The sequence below is a fragment of the Epinephelus fuscoguttatus genome, linkage group LG10, assembly GCF_011397635.1.
Source record: "Epinephelus fuscoguttatus linkage group LG10, E.fuscoguttatus.final_Chr_v1".
Classification (NCBI taxonomy): domain Eukaryota; kingdom Metazoa; phylum Chordata; class Actinopteri; order Perciformes; family Serranidae; genus Epinephelus; species Epinephelus fuscoguttatus.
In genome coordinates, this window is record NC_064761.1 from 41,380,499 (window position 1) to 41,399,339 (window position 18,841).

General features: G+C 41.3%; 1 protein-coding gene across 2 annotated transcripts in view; it reads left to right on the plus strand.

Moving 5' to 3' along the window:
- The window catches only part of osbpl1a (oxysterol binding protein-like 1A), a 45,943-nt gene that overhangs the window by 2,771 nt on the left and 24,331 nt on the right, over positions 1 to 18,841 (plus strand). For both annotated transcript variants that reach the window (XM_049588609.1, XM_049588610.1), the window contains exons 2-15: positions 518 to 647; positions 718 to 803; positions 2,861 to 2,935; positions 3,081 to 3,192; positions 3,353 to 3,438; positions 5,341 to 5,485; positions 6,195 to 6,262; positions 6,355 to 6,399; positions 9,505 to 9,578; positions 9,819 to 9,882; positions 9,987 to 10,088; positions 14,039 to 14,164; positions 14,296 to 14,377; positions 14,738 to 14,844. In XM_049588609.1, the coding sequence (XP_049444566.1) occupies positions 524 to 647; positions 718 to 803; positions 2,861 to 2,935; positions 3,081 to 3,192; positions 3,353 to 3,438; positions 5,341 to 5,485; positions 6,195 to 6,262; positions 6,355 to 6,399; positions 9,505 to 9,578; positions 9,819 to 9,882; positions 9,987 to 10,088; positions 14,039 to 14,164; positions 14,296 to 14,377; positions 14,738 to 14,844 (1,296 nt within the window). In that variant the 5' untranslated portion in view covers positions 518 to 523. The remainder of the gene's footprint in view (positions 1 to 517; positions 648 to 717; positions 804 to 2,860; positions 2,936 to 3,080; positions 3,193 to 3,352; positions 3,439 to 5,340; positions 5,486 to 6,194; positions 6,263 to 6,354; positions 6,400 to 9,504; positions 9,579 to 9,818; positions 9,883 to 9,986; positions 10,089 to 14,038; positions 14,165 to 14,295; positions 14,378 to 14,737; positions 14,845 to 18,841) is intronic.

Below are 18,841 nucleotides of genomic sequence, written 5' to 3' on the forward strand. Positions count from 1 at the left end.
AACTGTGTCATTTAGCCATTTTTTAAAGCAAGGAGGGGAAACTGAAATCCACTCTCTCAGGATAAATCTTTTTGCTGTGATCAAACCAAAGATGAGGGCCCATTTTAATGCTCGGGGAAGAATCAAAGAGTAGTAGGACCAACCCAATATCACACAGACTATCAGGGATTAGCTGTCTGCTGTATATGTCGCTGTACAAATGAAAAATGTCATCCCCAGAAACTCTTGAGCTCGGGGCAAGACCAGAGAAGATGAGCTGTCACTCTGCTTGCACTTATCACAGGTAGCAGAGACAGAATAAAAGATACTGTTGGGTTCGGTGCAGCCGTTGGTCAACTTTAAACTGAATAAGTTAAAGTCTAGCATTGATGGAACATGCTTTGATCCTGTCTAACCCCTCTGCCCATAACTCATCTGAAATCTACTCTGAAAGCATCTTTTTAATCACAGTCGAGTCACAGAAATAAAAAGCATCTTTTTGTGCTGTCGCTGTTTCTCTCTTGCGTGTCCTCCGCAGGGGTCAATGGAGGAGCTGGAGCCAGAGGAGCAGTTCCTGCAGTTCGCCCGCAATGGAGATCTGCAGGGCATTCAGAGGCTCCTCATGTCCACGATAAAGGAAGAGACACAGATCAACATAAACTGCAAAGGTTTGTGACATTTTTCAGCAAACACTGTCAATCACAGCGTGTGGTGTAACACTGTGTGCTGTTTTCTCAGGTAAGAGAAAGTCCAATCTGGGATGGACGCCTCTTCACCTGGCCTGTTACTTTGGACACAAAGATGTGGTGGAGGAGTTACTGAAGGTTTTCTTTTGTTTGTTTATTAAAAAACATTTTAAAGGAGCAGTGTGTAAGATTTAGGGGGATTTAATGGCATCTAGTGGTGAGGATTGCAGATTGCAACCTGCTGAAACTTTTCCCTGTTTAGATTCCTTTTCATTGTTTAGGAGATTTTAACCAGGGGCCAAATTATCTGCAGAGGTCCTCTCCTCTGCGAAACAAACAGGCTGTTTCTCTGATAACTTAATGTGTGCTCACCTTATTGTGATCCAGATATTCAGGGGTTTTTACTCTGAGCCGAATTATCCGCAGAGGTCACCTCTCCAAAACAAACACGCTAGTTAAATACACTGAATAAGGCAGTTTCACATTACAAATCAGTTCTCCAATGTTGTTTGGCATGTCAGAGACAGGCCACAAAGCACCAGGCATTTTTCCTGGAGCGCTCTGAACTCCTTGAGTTGAAAACTTCAGCTCAGAGGGGAAAAACACTCCTCGTCATCTATGTTTTCATCAGCTCTTTTCCTGTTGTCCATTCAGGTGATTCGGATACCCAGAGCTATTATGCCTGACGATAGACAGCTGGTTGTCAAACTGCCCCTGAGTCATCCTAAAATATGCCTTTAAATGGCCATCATCGAGGCAAAGCTTCCGGACCAAGTGGTGGTACTCCCCGAAACCACCCTCTTTTATTAGGGTCTCATGTACCTGCACAATTCTCCGTTTCCCTGTGCCCAACGAACTTTTTGCTGACAGCCTCTCACCCTCAATCACAGTCTATTACTACTAACAGTAGATTGATTACATGGGAAGGTTAGTCTTAGGAGGTGATAGGATGGTTGCCTGGCAACAATAAAAAGGTGCAGCAAACGTTTTTTTTGTTTGTTTTGTTTTGTCTTTTTTAAGAGCAGTGCACCTCGTCTAGTCTCGTGTGACCAGCCTCCCTTACTTCAGAATGGGAGTCTGAGGACATTCAGCTTTCGTTTTGTAATAGAAATGGGCGGGGATATTCAGACCACGTGACAGCGTTGCCATAGGTACAGCACGTGTGTTACATGTAACAGAGACGTTGCAGCTCTGCAATATAGCTGAATCAAATGAAATCATATTCATTTTAATCTCTTCTTGCGATGCACTGAACACTTCCTTTTCTGTTGTACTACGGACAACAATTCTGGGAACAGCAATTCCGGTGTAGGCGGGTGTAAGGCAAAGCTAATCAGCCGTTGGTCGAGGAAGTACAGAAGTACATAGATTTGGATCCAATCACATCACTGCCGCTGGGAGCCAGCGCTAGTTCTGTTACAACTTTCCTATGGCAATGTCCACAGACGACAGAGTCAGCAAGCGTGCTGACGCAGGCCTCGCCAGGAGGTCCAGGAGGTTTTTACAAGCAGCCAAAATGTCCACAGAGGCCTCTTCTGCTCCAAAACAAACTGTCCTGGTGATTAATACTGGTAAAAACTCTGACTAAAGCAGTGTCACACAAAAAAATCTGTGCTTGGGGCGTCGGTGGCTTAGTGGTAGAGCAGGCGGCCCATGTATAAGGCTGTTGCCGCAGCGGCCCGGGTTCGACTCCAGCCTGTGGCCCTTTGCTGCATGTCTCTCCCTCTATCTCTCCCCCTTTCACACTTCACTGTCCTATCAATTAAAGGCAAAAAATGCCCTAAAAAATATCTTTAAAAAAAAAAAAAATCTGTGCTTTTTGGACGATCTCGTAGTGGAGGGGCTGCTAACTTTGGTGGCCAATGTCAAAACATCAATGGCTGTATCTAGGACCAGTGTTTGGTTTGTCCATTCTGGGCAACTGTAGAAACGATATGACATGGCGATCTCTGTGGACAATGACCCACTCCCTATGTAGATATAAACAGCTCATTCCAAGGTAACAAAAACACAACAATTCTTGTTTTCAGGTGATTATAAACTAAAGAAAATATGCTTATTATATTAGACGCCATTTCTGCCAGTATATCCCCTTAAATCCTTCACACTGGACCGTTAATTTCTAAATTTTGCTTCAGATTTTAAATAACTGCATGGCTAACATGTGTGTTATCTGTGTGTGTCGCCCCCTGCAGGCAGGTGCAGATGTTAACTTGCCCAACAATGTGGGAGATACACCGCTACACAAAGCTGCCTTCACAGGAAGAAAGGTACCTGAATGCATCTTCCATTCAGATTTTAAATTTCTTTCTGCTCTTCCCGTGTCTTTGTTGAAAATATGGTTTTGTGCATGCATTTATTCATCCATTCAGTCAATCAGTCAATCAATCAATAAATCAATCACGTATTGATCAGGAGGTTGTCATGCTGCTGCTGCACTATGATGCATGTGCTACTGTCATCAATGGGACAGCACAGATACCCAAAGATGTCACTCAGAATGCAGAGATCAGAAGCATGTTAGAAGGTGAGAGAGGCATGTCCTCATCTAATTTCACAGAAACAGATTTATCTCTCTCCATGTTTAATCTTTTTATATTATTCCATACAAGGTGTCTATTTGATGTATACATTGTAAAATCATCCCTCATTTCCTCTTGTGAATCCCGTCATTTTACCAAAACCAGCGGCTGAGAGAACAGAGGAGAGGAAACTGGAGGAGGAACTTTTGGAAGCTGCACGAGAAGGAGACCTTTCATCTCTAACTCAGCTGGTTAGTGCCAGATGCTGATCATTGATTCAGTACTCACAAAGATATGAAATGGGAGTTGGAAACATGCTCTATATAAAATCTTACTTTTGACCTATGAAAGTATGGAACATCCTCTCATAATCTGGGCACAGTTTTGCAGCTCCTATGGTGGAAAAAAATGAAGGTTTCTGCACATTAAGGGAATACTTTAACTCTTAAATCACCATTTGTAAATCAGTTACTCACCGTGTGTTAGCCTCTTTTTTTCTCACACACCTTCACAGTGAACCAAGAACAGAAAAATGGAGAAAAGTCTTGATGAATTGAACACATCAAAACATCTCTATACAGTGACAACAGAGCTAGTGACCTAACTTTGTAAATGTTCTCCACCCTATTTGTCTTTTTGCTTTCCGTGTACATCAGAAGTGGAATGTGTTGTGTCATGTAATGTCATGATGTGTCATTGTATCTGCTGCTTGTTTTCACCGTGCAGCTGCGTTTTAGCAGAACTTTGTTCCTCTGGCAGGCCTCCATGCTGAACAGAGAATCCAAAAAACAAGGCAAATATTCTTAATGAATTTAAGTCATTGGGGACTGCGTTCAACAACATTACTATATCAACACATCTGTTCTCAAACTCTCACACAACTCATGCAGTGTAATCCAATAATCATTTTTCCAGTCGAATGCTTAGAACTTCCTAAACAGACAGGCCTCTCCAACAAGGGAACTAAACAGATAATGAAACGTATATATGCTCTGTTCAAAGCCACACTATATTGACAAAAAGTAATTTACAGTAGCAAACTAACTGACTGAGGCAGTGGCAGACCAGCAGCACCTGTGCTCAGCCAGGTAAAGTTTCTGTTTTTGTCAATGAAGAAAAAAAGCGTAGCAGAGCGTTGTTCCTGTGAGCTACAGCAACACTAAACCCCTGAGCTTGCCTGAGAAGGACTAAATGCACAAAGCTGCTATTTTTAAATATCCCATGGAGAGAGACTCTCACTGCAGCCTGTTTTATGTTGTCGGCATGCAGCTTCGTTCTGTGGACGATAAACCAGGTGCAGACTTCCATCTGTGTCACCGCTGGTGAGGAAATACAGCCAGTGCTGGACGGAGCAGTGAGTGACAACAACCCCGCCCACATTTAAGAGCACTGTCTGTGGTGGAAACGCTAGGGTCTAGGTACCATGTCTGAAGGGTTACTGTTGGCTCCAAAGGTACCATACCGAAGTGTTTTGTGGAAAGCTCTGTCAGAAAGGGCTGTCTGTTTGGGAAGTACTGACCATGAGACTGGATGAAGAGACACCAACCATGCAAATACTGCACCACCTGTGTGAGAGTTACAAAACAGATGTTTTGAAAAACTTTTGCTGAAGTTAAACGTGGCCTCCTTTTACTACAGTCATCAAGACTTTTCTCTGTTTTTGGATTCTCCATTCACCATGGAGGCAGGCGAGAAAAACAGCGTTTTCTCGACAAATTCAGTGTAACGTAGGTAATTGATTTGGGGGGTGATGTGCTCCTTTAAATTCAATTCAGATTTTATTAGCTACACTAGTCACATGGCTAGAGGAATGGCAATATCAGTCTGTCACTGTGAGCATGTCACAATGCTACACTCTCAGATATTGTCACACATTCACCCAGACATGTGTACTCTCTGCTACACCCTTTAACTCTTAGTGACAGCAGAACAATTGTCCACAGAAGCCTCATTAGCAAACTGCTCTGAAAGAAAGAGAAGCTAACAAAATGGACACTGGCAGGAAGATTTTGAGCAATCCTAACTACTTTAGCTATTGGACACAGAGTGAGAAATCAAAGAGTCGTGCTTCACTCCTTAGCAGAATAATAAAGAGCTGCAGGATATTTGGCACCAGACAAGCCATCTGTTTTTGTCCTGTGTGTTTGCTGCAGCTCAGCAAGAAGAAGACCCCAGACATCAACTGCACAGATCTGCTGGGCAACACTCCGCTGCACTCTGCAGCCTATCGAGGCCAGAAGCAGTGTGCCCTGAAGCTGCTTAAAAGTGGAGCCAGCCCCAACATTAAGAACAAGAAAGGTAAGTCTCACCAGCCGAGCTGGCAATCATGAATTCCCTCCTGTCTTGAAAGGATAAGGCCGGTTGTATTCTCTGTTCTTCCAATGAAAAGACCAAAACCACAGCTTATTCCTCTGGGCCACAGAGCTCCAAGACATCAATTAAGCACACTGTTGGCTGCAGTGAGCTTGAGGGTGAGAGCCACAGGATGGTCTGACACATCGTTGGTTTTAGTCATTTTATGGGCTTTATGACGTCAACAACATTTTCAATTAATAATAAAAACATCAGTATGAATAATATATAATAACACTGGCCTCATCCGTTAACCAACCACTCATCTCTATAGTTGTGTAAGACTGCTGCTTGTATCAAAAATATTCCCTCTGGTGTTAAGTGAACAACAATTTTAACTCACTACATGAGGTCCTTCGCTCAAACAGGAACAGCAACAGACTGAGTAAACAACTCTCACCTCTGCAGAAATTTATTCTGACCTTATTTTTGCCAAATACTGTGTTTATTTCTGTGACTCGACGAGATTATCAGTGCAAAAAAAAAAAGTAAGAACACGAGAGGCACAAGCGGGGGCTGGTTTGGATGTCAGTGACCCCTTGATATTTCCAACAGTTGTCATTAAGCTTTAAATATCACAGACTCTGTGTTTTTTTTCCTGCTGTATACATGTTGTACGACAGCCTCACTTGTCTTGTGTGTACACACCTCACAGGCCAGACGGCGTTTGACCTGGCGAGTGATACAGCAATGAAGCAGGTCCTTGAAGGCAGCGTTCATCGAGTGAGTGCTAATGGGCTTCCTAAAGTTACTTTGATGTTTTTCTTTGATTTGTTTTTTACTGTCTGTGTGTTTCTCGTCCGTGTCCCTCGCAGGGTATGACCCGCCATGTCAAGAAGTACGAGGGACTCCTCTGGAAGGTAAAGCCTGGGGATTATTCTCTGTGGTGGCTGAGAGAACCCTGTGTGTTACAGATAAAGAAAAAACACAGACAAATGGAGAAACTAACAGAACGGCTCATATGATGCATTAAGATGCTGCAAAAAGAAGATGCAACAAAATTGTTGGCATTGCACAGTGTGGCTGATGTTGAGAGACAGTTTGGTTTAAAGTAAGATCATTATAATCACATAAGACATGGTACAATGTGCATGCTGTCTTAATAAGAAAAATGGAGAAAACTCATGAAGCTATTTTTTTATAAAAGAAGCCATGCTTTTATTTTTGAAAAACAAAATCAGCCTTGTAGTCTTGATCTTGTTTTTGTCACTGAAACCAAAGAGAAAAGCTGAAATGGGTCTCACACTGACTTCAGGTGGGAGTGAGTCACAGTGAATTGGATTTGGGCATTGATTGGTTTACGCTGACGACCTGTAACATCATACACAGGCAGCACAATGAAGATGTCACACTCACAGTACACTGCAGGCTCAACATCATGCAATGATGGACGGCTGTTGTGCATAAAGTTATAAAAAACGAAGGAATAATGTGTCGAAGCTTTGTTGAACACTCTGCATGTGGTGTGATGGTAGACTTTGTTCTCTGCACACATTGTGAGAGGAGTGGGAATAGCGCAGGTGTTACTCATGAAGGCTCGATGAATGCTGCCATCATTATTGTTATTAATCACGCCTGTGCTCTTTCTGCTATAATGTGTCAGAACGACTACAAAACATTTGTTTCTAAATGACAGTCGTTGGTATGGAAGCTCATTTCTGCCATAAAAGTATTCTGTAAGTCACTATAATGAGAAACTTTCTCTGCATAATAACTTTTCTTCAAATACATGGCAAAGTATCAAAATAAATGATTAAACTTATCTCAAGCAATGAAAGTAAGACACTCAAAAATAATAACCTACTTATCCCAAAATAATGAGTAAGCATCTTGTAATAATGAGTTAGAGGCTCACAGTGATGGGAAATTTTCTTAAAATTCTGAGTTAATATCTCAAAATGAGTAGTTAGTTTTTTAAGTTAGTTTCTCAGAATAATTACTTACTTATTTCACATTATTGACTTAGTATCTCAAAATAATGAATTAGTACCTAAAAATAATGAAAAAATTCACTCAAAATAATAACTTACTTATCTTAAAATGAATGACAAAATATCTAAAACCAAAAACTTATTGATCTAAAAATAAATGACTAAGCATCTCAGAATAATGAGTTAGACGCTTAAATTGATGAGAAACTTTGTCAATACAATTATTTATTATCTCAGAATAATTACTAACTTATTTCAAATTACTGACTTAGTAGTAAAAAATAGCACCTAAAATAATGAGAAACTCACTCAAATTAGTAACTTACTTATCTCAAAAATAACAACATACTTATCTTAAACGTGAGACTAGTACCTTAAAATACCTGAAAATAATAAGAAGCTTACTCAAAAATAATAACTTACTTATCTTGAAATAAATGACCAAGCATCTTAATAATAAGTTATTTGCTCAAAATGATGAGAAACTTTCTCAAAATAACAACTTAAAGGCGCTGTATGTAAGAATGTGGCCAAAACGGTTACCGCACTCAAATTCAAAATACTGCCGCGAGTCGTGTCCGCCCCCCCCTCCCCTACAGATTGGAGGTTGCTGGACAGCGGCACGCTGGAGACTGATTTGTTTGCTCATGGGTAGCTGCCGTGGCAGGGCCGCGTCGCCGCATCCGTGATCTTCGGTTTTCCAGCGGACCGTTGGAGCAAGTCCGGCTTCTCTGCTGCTAACGCTGCTGCCGGGACACAGCTGAGGAGGAGCCGGCTGCTAATACTATGTACTGGGACACTGCTAATGCTGCTTGCTGTGCTGCTGTAGCTCAGTCGTAACTGTAACTGATGCTGAGACTCTACTGACTGTGTGACTGGTAGACGGCGGTGGGTGGCGCAACAGACCAAAACACAAATTCAAAACATAAACATGATTTGCGGACCGTAAATTTTTTTTTAAAATGCGAATATTCTGGCTGTACTATTGTTGTCCGTTGAGATCAGTATGTTATATGAACATTATTCCTTAGTCTCTGTGACATATTAGGAGGATTTTATGACTATTTGCTTGAGATTTCTTAGCTCCTTTAATATTGCTTCTCATTATTCTCAAATGTTAAGTCAATGTTTTTAGATAAGAAGGCTATTATTTTTAGACATTTTGTTATTATTTTGAGACACTAGTCCTTGTTTTGAGACATCAATATTTTGGGAAAGTTCGTCATTATTTTGAGATACATTATTTCAAGAAAGTTTATATAATGACAGGATCAAGATCTCATGGAAATGGGCTTCTTTAAGTTAGTATTATTGTCAGTATTAAAGGTTAAGTTTTTTTTGGTCATTTAGGGGCAGTGGAAAGTGGTTAGTGACTTTTAGTGGACATGGCTAACACGTTAGCACACACTAGCTTTATGACACATCTGACAGATCTGTACCTACAGAGCGACGTTATCATTCATTTGGATTTGTGTTTGTGTCCAGCTGATGAATGTTTGTCCAATAGTGACTCTCTTCTTGAGCCCTTTTTTGCTCTTGGGCCTCTTTAGCTCCTAAATGCTCCGCTAAGTTCACTAGCTAACGTTAGATGCTAACTGTGCTAGCATAGATTTGTTTTTTGGAGACTTAATGACTGCTGCCTGCTGTGACCTGAAAACAACACTGTCGATGTGAGAGCTGTTTAAAAGTTAGAAACTTCTGTGATACATGGCTGCAGCGTTGGAAAACCCTAAAGATTGACTTTATTTTCACTCCCTGCTGAGCTAATCAGTCAGGAAACAAACCCAGACATAGCTCATGTTTGTGTATCCCATCTTTTCTGTTTGTGTTATTAGCATCTGAAATGTGTTTCTAAACGCAGCGTGATTTGAAATGTTTCTAAATGCAGCATGAGTGTTTTCAGATTTAATGTTCTGTGCTTTCTGGAGGTGCTGCACTTTGTGTCAGCCACCAGATGAATCAGAAAAGACTGAACAATAACAGAAATCAGTGAAAATCAGACAACTGATTCTCCTATTGTGCTTCATCCCACAGAGCTCCAGATTTTTCGGCTGGGGCTCCCACTGGGTCGTCCTCCAGGATGGGGTTTTGTCCTGGTACTCAAAACAGTAGGTGCCATCTCTCAGCTTGGCTGTGCTCCTTGAATCAGGTGTGCTAAGATCTCGGCACCAGATAAATGGAAGCACTACTCACTTTTGATTAGAAAGGTGCTGGACGTGACAGATAAATGAGTAAAAAAGAAAATATAGAGAGGAGTCTGTCTGCTATACCTCCATTGAAAATGTGTCATCTGTCAAAAAAGTTGTGCTGCACGAGAAAAATATCGACTCTTTCTCTCTTATGTGAAGGTCAGATGCAGCTGCCAATGTCAGGAGGCAAGGCTGTAAGTCCCTCACACATGCTCAGTGTTTGGTAAGACGACATTTAAACATTACACTCCATTTTTTTCAGTTGTGTTGAATTTGTGTGAGTTTAACTTTTGCACAAGGGAATGTTTTTGATGTTTTTGTTTCCAGATCCGAGCCAAAGACAGCTGCTTTTTTACCCTCAAGTGCTTCGATGACAGCGTGCACCACTTCAAAGTATCAACTAAGAACAACCCGGAGGCAGCGAGAAAAGTATGTTTAATTATTCCTCTGCCTCCTATTAACATTCTGTGTGGCCTATTTTTTAAATGCATTAAAAGCCCTAAAATCTGAAGAAGGAAAAAAGGCTTTATCTCCAATATCAGTCTCTAATGTGGGTCTCGAGGGTTCTGCCTGTGAAGCCTCTGTTTCATTTTGAATTCTTAGTAAAATGCTATGTTATCAGCTCAGTGATGGGACTCAATGTTTTTTGGGTCTAAATTTGAACACGTAGCTAAATTGTACGTGCCCAAATATCTCACATCGTAATAACCTCAAGCAATCAGAGGTCGGACTAAGTCATTGTTTTGCGAGTCACAAGTAAGTCTCCAGTCTTTGCACTTGAGTCGTAGGTCAAGACAGGCATACGGTGTCCATTTTAGGACATTCTCAGGTGTCAGAATTTGTTGTCAGACCTCCATCAGGTTTCAGAAAACATCTGTCGGACATCAGATGATGTCCAGATCAATCCTGGCAGGCACCTGTCATCAAATCTGTCCCAGTCGTGTGACTCCAGTCCACACCTCTGCTAGTAAATAACTGCTTTCTCATTTTTGTTTTTTTGGTGTAAAAATCATCATTGCTGTCTGTCAGAGCTGTACACTTGAGACTAGGACTCAAGTCGCAAAAATTATGACTTGGGCTTTAATTTGAGCTCATCTGCTGTCAGACTAAATTGAGACTTGAAGGCAAAAATTCTGAGACTTGACTCAGTAACTTATAAATATTGAAAAATGCAATATTATGTGTAGTTCTGTCCTTTGGAGCTCCGCCAAGCTGTCATGCATAATTAATAACGAGGATGTGTGCCATGTATCCATAACCTCAGCTGCAGCTGCTGGCACCAGAATAAAATGTAAAGATCTCTAAATTCAGATGAGGGGAAACTAGCCTTTCAGTATAAAATTAATTTAATCTATTCATGAGTCGCTCTTCATATCCAGCACGTCGCCTGTTTTCCTCCTGATTTGCCTTTCAGTGCTTTGAATTTAAAGTTTATTTTTTTATGACACAAAGCTGTATGACCCTCCATCTCAACTGATCTTTGTAATGTTAATGACAAATTACCAAAGTCAGAGTCTCAAGTAACTTCTAGTCATTTTTATACCTGTAATGCAGTTTTAAGTGCCTCCCCCTCGTGCACTGTGCCACTTGATATTTATAGCTTTTGCTTAAAAGCTTAAGTGATCATTATCAGGCAGCGTAGTCACATTAAAATCAGGGTCTTGTGTTCAGGTCAGAAACAGGAAACACCACAGTGTTCCAAACAGATAGAAAGTCATTATGGGCCTTTTTGCTCACATACAGATGTTTTGATTTATTACCTGCAGCAGGATGTCAAATGCCCTGTTTTCATTAAAAAAGTATAGATTTTTTTCCACTGTGCTGTTGTAATGTTCACACTAAGCTTTGACAGACCGGAAAAACTTTGTTTTTGAATGCAAGTCACGTTACAAACAAGGACATGAGGTAGGACTCGGTCCAAAAGACTAAAAACAGCTCTGCCTTCTGTTACGTCTTAACAGATAGAGCTTCATGACTCTGAGCAGAAGATGAGTTATTTAAAGGTGACTTCAGAATTTTTATAACCTGGACCTTATTTTCACATGTTTTTATGTCTAAGTGACAAATGAAGGCAACAGTTTTTGAAAGTTATAGTTCAATGCTGTTCATTATGTCTTTAGTTTCTGGTAATGACGTTAGTTGTTCTTTTATCTCAGACATGTAAGGATGTTACATACGTTGACATGTTTCAGCGGAAACTTCCGCCTTCCTCAGAAGTGTCACTTGGTGGTGGTTGAGACGCGTTGACAGATCAGCTGATAGAGACGCATCACAATCAATGTGTGTGAACACACTACGATGTGAACTGTAGTGATGGGTGAAGCAGTTCTTTAGATGTTACTGAATCACTAGAATCAGTTCATTAAAAGGATTTGTTCAAAAGATTCGTTCACCGAATCATTCAGTGCTTGGCGGGAGGAGCCCTGACTGTGTACTGCGTAGTCTGACTCAGTCTCTCTCCATTGCTGCTGCTGCGTCTGCCCTGCACTGGTGAGTCTCTTTACTGGCCAGCTTAATGTTTTATGTTTGTTTATCTGGAAACTAAGTCTGTCAAAACAATGGGGAGGTGTGTGATTGTGTTCATGTGGCTTGACTCCTGGCAACATTAGTCGTTAGCTTGGAGAAAACAGTCCCAGTGTATCGCTGAGGAGAAATGATTTGAATCACGCAGGGATCAGGGTTACGTCATTCACCAAGTGATTCGTTCACCGAATGATTTGTCACGCGGTAGGCAGTCCCTCCCTGCACCTTGGCTGCCTCGCGACTCACGAGTGAGTCGTGGTTCGCACGGACCAAATTGGCAGTTCCACTCCTGGCCTGCACGTTCGCTGCTGAGCTCAACTGAACTGAGAAATGAACGAATCAGTTCCAGAAGTGATTCAGTTCAGTACGTTCACTCAACAGATTCGTTCTTTTGAACGATTCGTTCGCGAACAAAACAACACTAGTGAACTGGTCGGTCTGAGCTCGACTCAAGCCGGCTGATGGTGTCACCTGCAACTCAGCTGGTCAAAGGTCAAATCGCTGGCGGCTGATTTTAGAACGTGAAGCACGCCACCTGTTTCTACAGCCAATCGGCTTGTAGTAAAGTCCGCTGGTGAAGTCAGAATGGCCGCAGACGATGTGTTTGCTTGCTGCTGCAGGTGCTCCGTCCCAGCCGAGCCCTCTGTTTCTGACCTCACGTGTGCCTGAGGTCAGAAAACTGCATCGCTGCTGCTGCTCGCTGTATGTGCTTATGCCCACACACACACACACATTCTTTATATTATTGGGGTGTATTTATTATGAACACAGTCCATCTGATGCTCGTTTTGTTTCTGTTTTTCACCATTTCATCACTACTACAAATGCAACCGTGGCCAGTATCTACCTGTCACTATCCTCATTCATATTTTAAGTCACAATTTATATTCAGCCACAAAATAAGTCTGAAAAGCTGCAAATTAGAACAGAAGTACAGAGAGCTGTTGCATAGAGATGATACACCATCTCTTCTAGTTACACTGATGTCAACCAGCAGGTTTTTAGAACATTGTAGAACAGCACATTTCAGGTAGTTGCCTGTTTCAACTCGTCTCGTCATGATTCTTTGGTCTGACGTGGGTTTAAGGTTTAAGGGCAACTGTGCACTGTTAATTTACATCAAGTAAAAAGTCTTGTTTTTGCCACTGACAAGCTCAGATCTTCTCCTAAGTGTCTGACAGCATTTTGGAAAGGATCCCTACAGAGAAATCCCTTTTTGTTAAAGAGTAAAATCCTTTTTATTTAATCACAACCCTGAAATTACTATCACAAAACCCACCAGACTCCATTAAAATAAGTTAAGTTTAGTTTAGTTTGTCTCTCCAGTGTTCCAACAGTCACCAACTCTGGTTTGATTTAAATGTATCATTGATTCACCCAGTTTATTTAAAAGGAGTCTGATGGGATTGGTGATAGTGATTTCTGGGCTGTTTCTGGTTAAACAAAAAGGATTCGACTCTTAACACAAAGATCTATCTCTGTAGGAATGGTTTCCAAAATGTTGTCGGACACTTGAAACAATAATGCGAGCCTGTCGGTGGCAAACATTTTAAGTGGACATAAATTGACGGTGCACAGATGCCCTGATTGTTACATAGCAGCTTCTCACAGCGGTCAGCTGCAGTGCTCTCGCTCAATACTGGACCAGTTTTTAAAATTGTTCTCTCCATTTGTCACTTTGACACAAAAACATGGGAGGTTTTACTATCCAGGATGTGAAACTTTAAATGTCAATATCTCAAAACCACACATATCACAAGTAGAAGTTTGTAACTCCAAGGTCATGCTTTATAAATACATCAATGACATGTTCCACTTTCATGATGAACAAAGAAAAATCTGTGTTTGTCTCCCAGGCTTGGCTGGACGCTCTGGAGGAGCACTCGGCTTACAGCACACACTACTGCTCCCAAGAGCAGGGCAGCGAGGAGGAGGAAGAGGAGGAAGTGATGTCACTCGGGGCACTAACAGACTCACTACAGGTGGCTGTAAACAAAAAAAATCCATGATTAACATGTCAGAATAATGACACGTAGTGTTTTTGGCTGCAGAGTCCTCCCACCCTGCGCTGCTCTTGTTCATCTGTAGTCTCCTCTCATCTCTCTGACACCAGGCAGCAGAGACCAGTCAGAGGAAACTGGAAAAAGAAGTGGAAGCTTTGCTCAGCATGCTGAAAAATGACGGGCTGGCAGAAAGTAAACGCTGTTATTTCTTTGTCAATTAATCTTTTTTTATACATATTGTATTAGATGTAATGGATGAGAATGATTCAAGAGTGGAAATGAAAAACTTGTGATCACAATTACAAGCATCATCAAGCAGATTTAAACGCAGCGTATTGATGGAATAATGTCATAATCCTCATAATTAAGAATCTGCAACATCTGTGTCATTAGAGGTTCGTTTTGCTTCTTGTTTATAGCTTTCCTACAAGCATGAAAAAAACAACTTGAACATAATGCTTTGTCTGATTTCTCAGCAGCTTGTTTGACTTTTTTTCATTTCACTTATTACATTGTGCCGACAGTCGCTGATTGATGTGTTTGTCTCCTCAGGGTTTCCGTCTGCCATACCGCAGAAATTGCAAGAAATCTGTGAGTTGTCCAGCGAGACCAGCTCCAGTCTCAGTGTGTGTCTCAGCCTCCTCTCCAAACAGGAAGGGGTAAGTGTCAGCGTGCCCAGGGCAGATTTATTTGTTCTGTTTGAAAGCCTGCAGCAGCTGTTACGTGGGTTTTTGTCTATTGCATCATCAGTTATCAGGGTTTTACTCTCAGCAACCCACAGCAGAACACAGGTTATCATATCGAATCAGTTCACTCAAATTATAAAAAAGTTATGTCTTTTGTTTTGAGTTTTATGTGCCCATATTTGGAGATATTCAGCTCTGCTGCCAATCCAATGAAACGGAGGTGATTGGTATTTAAACCACATTCAAAAACTCAAAGTTTGCTTTGATATCTATAGATAATGTAACCTATGTGGGACGAAAAATGACACAAGTATTGATGAATAAATGTATAAATATATACAGGAATAAATGCATAAAATGATGAATAAATGCTGAAAATAAAAATGGAAATAAATGTGTCAATAATTGCAGAGGTTGGGACATATTATTTATTTATATATGCCCTGTATATCTATGAAATTTTATTAAAATAATTCTTCAAGCATTAATCTATTTATTTCAACATATATTTATTGATTTATTATTTAATTTATCTATTCATGCATTTATTTATTTTGCATTTATTTCTGCATTTATTAATTTATTTATTTATCTATTTGGAGTTGTATTAATTTATATCTAGATTTAGTTACAACTTTTTAAACGTCATTCCCAGATTTATTTATTTATTAATGTATTTATTTAGACATTTATTATTTTTTATTTATTTTATTTATTCCTGTATTTTTTAAACATTTATTCTCAGATTTATTTATTTATTTATTGGTACGTGAGTGATTTTACGTCCTCCATAGTAACCATGTCATTGTTTCTGCAAAGTCACGCTAATGTTGAGTTTTTAGAGTGTAACTGAGGGCAGAGTAAGAAAATATATTTATATATTTTATTAAATATTCTTTGTGATTTGAGTGACCTCACCCTTTAAAAAAAGTGCAGACTGTAAATACTGTAATCAACAGGATAATCTGACCCTCATATATAGTGATTTTTTTTTTTTTTAAGAGTAATACATAAAAACAGAGCATGTTTCATAAGAAAGCAGCAGCACATTTCACACCTCCTTATGAAAGCAGCTCAGTGGAGTGCAGTGATTATAAGCTGTCAGATGGGTTTTCTTTGTGTGTGATTCAATGGATTTGATTGTAATGGAAGGATTCGGTGGATAGATTACGTCCCTGTAGGAAGAAAAATAGATGGCATCACCAGCTCACAACAAGTGCCAACCCTGAACATCAATTCTGTAATGATATAAAACTTTATTTATAGAGCACTTGACAGGGCCGGCCCCAGAATTTTGGTGGCTTTAAACACACTTTGTTTGTGGCACCGAAACGCTCCCAATGCAACCATCAAATCACAAGCTGCTCATTACTGAATACACACATACACACACCTATACATACATACAGACACACAATAGAGATCAACAAATAAATTAAAAACAAATCTTTTTTTTATTTGGAAACAGTACACAAGTATATGAAAAATGTGTAAAATCTGAGGAGTTATGAAACAATTGCAAAGTATTAAAAATAATGCATTCAGTACATTTATGCTAAAAGAAACTGCACATAAGGTGTATGAATAAATATATAATCTACAGGTCTGTAACTATTTTTTTTAAGGAGCCATGATTAATTGCTGCACTAACAAGCACTCAACAAGGTGGTGCAGCAACGAAACAACAAAATGTTGACCCTACGTTACCCACAATGCTGCTGTGTTACTGTGGCGACACCCAGGGTTGCCTGCACGTGGCTCTCACTCAGGTCCCCTGGAATGCCACTGAGCCTTGCTTCCAATTTTTACCAGTGGCCACTGACGGTATTGCAGCAAAAAATTCCCCTGGGGCCCAAAAAGCATTTTTCACATAGGTCCTCATTAGCCCCTTTTATACTGCTAGATTTTCCGTGAATGTTGGGCCGTTTTGCCGGCAAGCTGCGAGCGTTTAAACACACAGAGCCGGATTGGCGAGTTGATCCGAGGTGCCCAATTTTCCGCCTCGTAGGGTAGACATATTGACGGAAACCTTTTAGTTTAAACAGAACGAGGCGCCCTTCTGCAACAGGAGGGGCTGTTGATGACTTGTGGGAGGAGCTGTTGATGACACCGCACGTGCGACCCACTGGCGGTGGATAAACAGGAAACAGCTGATAACAGGAATTAGCGAGCAGCTAGTAGCAAGAGGGAAACACAAACCTGACAGACACTGTAAAGATGAGCAACTGGGGAGACAAGGAATTGCACGCCCTCCTTGTCCTCGCAAACGAAGAGGCCATTAATTGTCAGATGACGGGGACGGTGAAGAACGGGCCAACTTCTGAGAGAATCGCCAAAGGACTGATCAGCCGCGGCTTCCTTCCCACGTTACTGTTTACGTCACACGCTGAGCTACACGTTTTGTTACTTGCTAACAAGCTTGTTAGTGCTAACAATGGCAACAGTGCTGACAGAGCTAACAGTGTTAACCTGGGGGGAACTGGAGGGTTGGCGTTACACGTTGTCAACGGTAACCACCCTATGAGCACAGTGCAGAGCAGTAGGGAGGGACTTGCGTATTAGTCCAGCTACAGTCCAGCTCTACTGTGCTGTGATTGGCTCGAGCACAAAACACTGTTTATCCAATCAACCGGACAAACGTTCTTAGAGCAAGGGGCACGAAATCCCTGGTAAAAATGACAGAAGTCCACAGATCCACATCCAGGGGTGTGTGGATACTGAAGGAAAGCCAATACAGGGCCCTTGGCTGTGAGCATGGCCCCCGGCCCCGCCACCTCCCATTGTCCCAGTGCTTCTCTAGCAGAGGAGCAGAGCACAGCCTGGGTCAGTGGGGCCTGCTGGAGGCTGTTAAGGGGCTGCGGGATAGAACGAGACAGCTGAGAGTCAAGCCAGGACCTGCTGAGCATGTTGGAGGCAACCAGGGCTGGAGTGGCAGTCATGGCCAGTCAGAGTAGAGTCAGGAAGGTCTGCAGGGAGAGCAGGAGGTCTGCGGGTCCGTGCCCACAGCCAAGTGCTAACTGTCATCTGTCCTCCAGTGTCCACACACAACTGGATATGGAACCTCCAGCATGCTTTGCGGGCCCTGGCTCTCCTCTAACCTGCTATGTTTGCTTCTCCAGCCCCAGTGAAGCCTCTAGACTCTTCAAAACAAATCCTATATAAAGAGTTTATAATATATTTGGAATAAATTTAGCTACCCACACAGTGCAGGAGCCTCTACCTCTAGACTTAAAGCTCATAGTAATTTATTTGGACACTGAGCCAAATTCATTCAGGCGTTAAGTAGTGAAATTGCATTAGTACTATAATGTGTATGTAAACACAAAGACAAACAGTGATGAGCCTGCAGTGTGTCACGATGTTGGCCACAAGCCCAGCCGCACTGTCAGACACAGCAGCAGACAAATAATACTCAGTAAGGGATGGCAGTGTACATAAAACCTCCTAAGGTTGTATATGAGATTTTAAATTGTGATATTGTATTGATGATGTACTTTTTCTGGAAAATCAGTGGAGGAAGTGTTTATGGACAGAATATCTGTTTTCAAATAATCCAGCAAATGAAGATGTTTCATCACATTGAAATCAGATGAAATCACACCACAAACATAGACTACAGTCATGCCAGCAGCTCTGTGAGGCTGTACCACGGATGTGTAATAATATCTACATACTGGACCCCAAGATGATGCTCATTCAGTCCAATGGCACGCCTGCTGCATACACCTAAAAAGTTCTTAGCTTCCGGGTTTACTTCCGCAGTATGTGGCTCACTGAATACGCTCAGTGGTGTTTCTCCTGCTCAGCCCACAGACTTCACATTGTGACGACCCCCCCACGCCCCCCATTGCCCCGAAAAAGGTGCATTCTGTATAAACAAAAGTAGGCAGGCGGCATTTTGCTGCACTCCCCGATTTTGTTTTTATACTGCCAATGCTGAAAAAAGACTGATTGGGCTTTCCTGCAAATT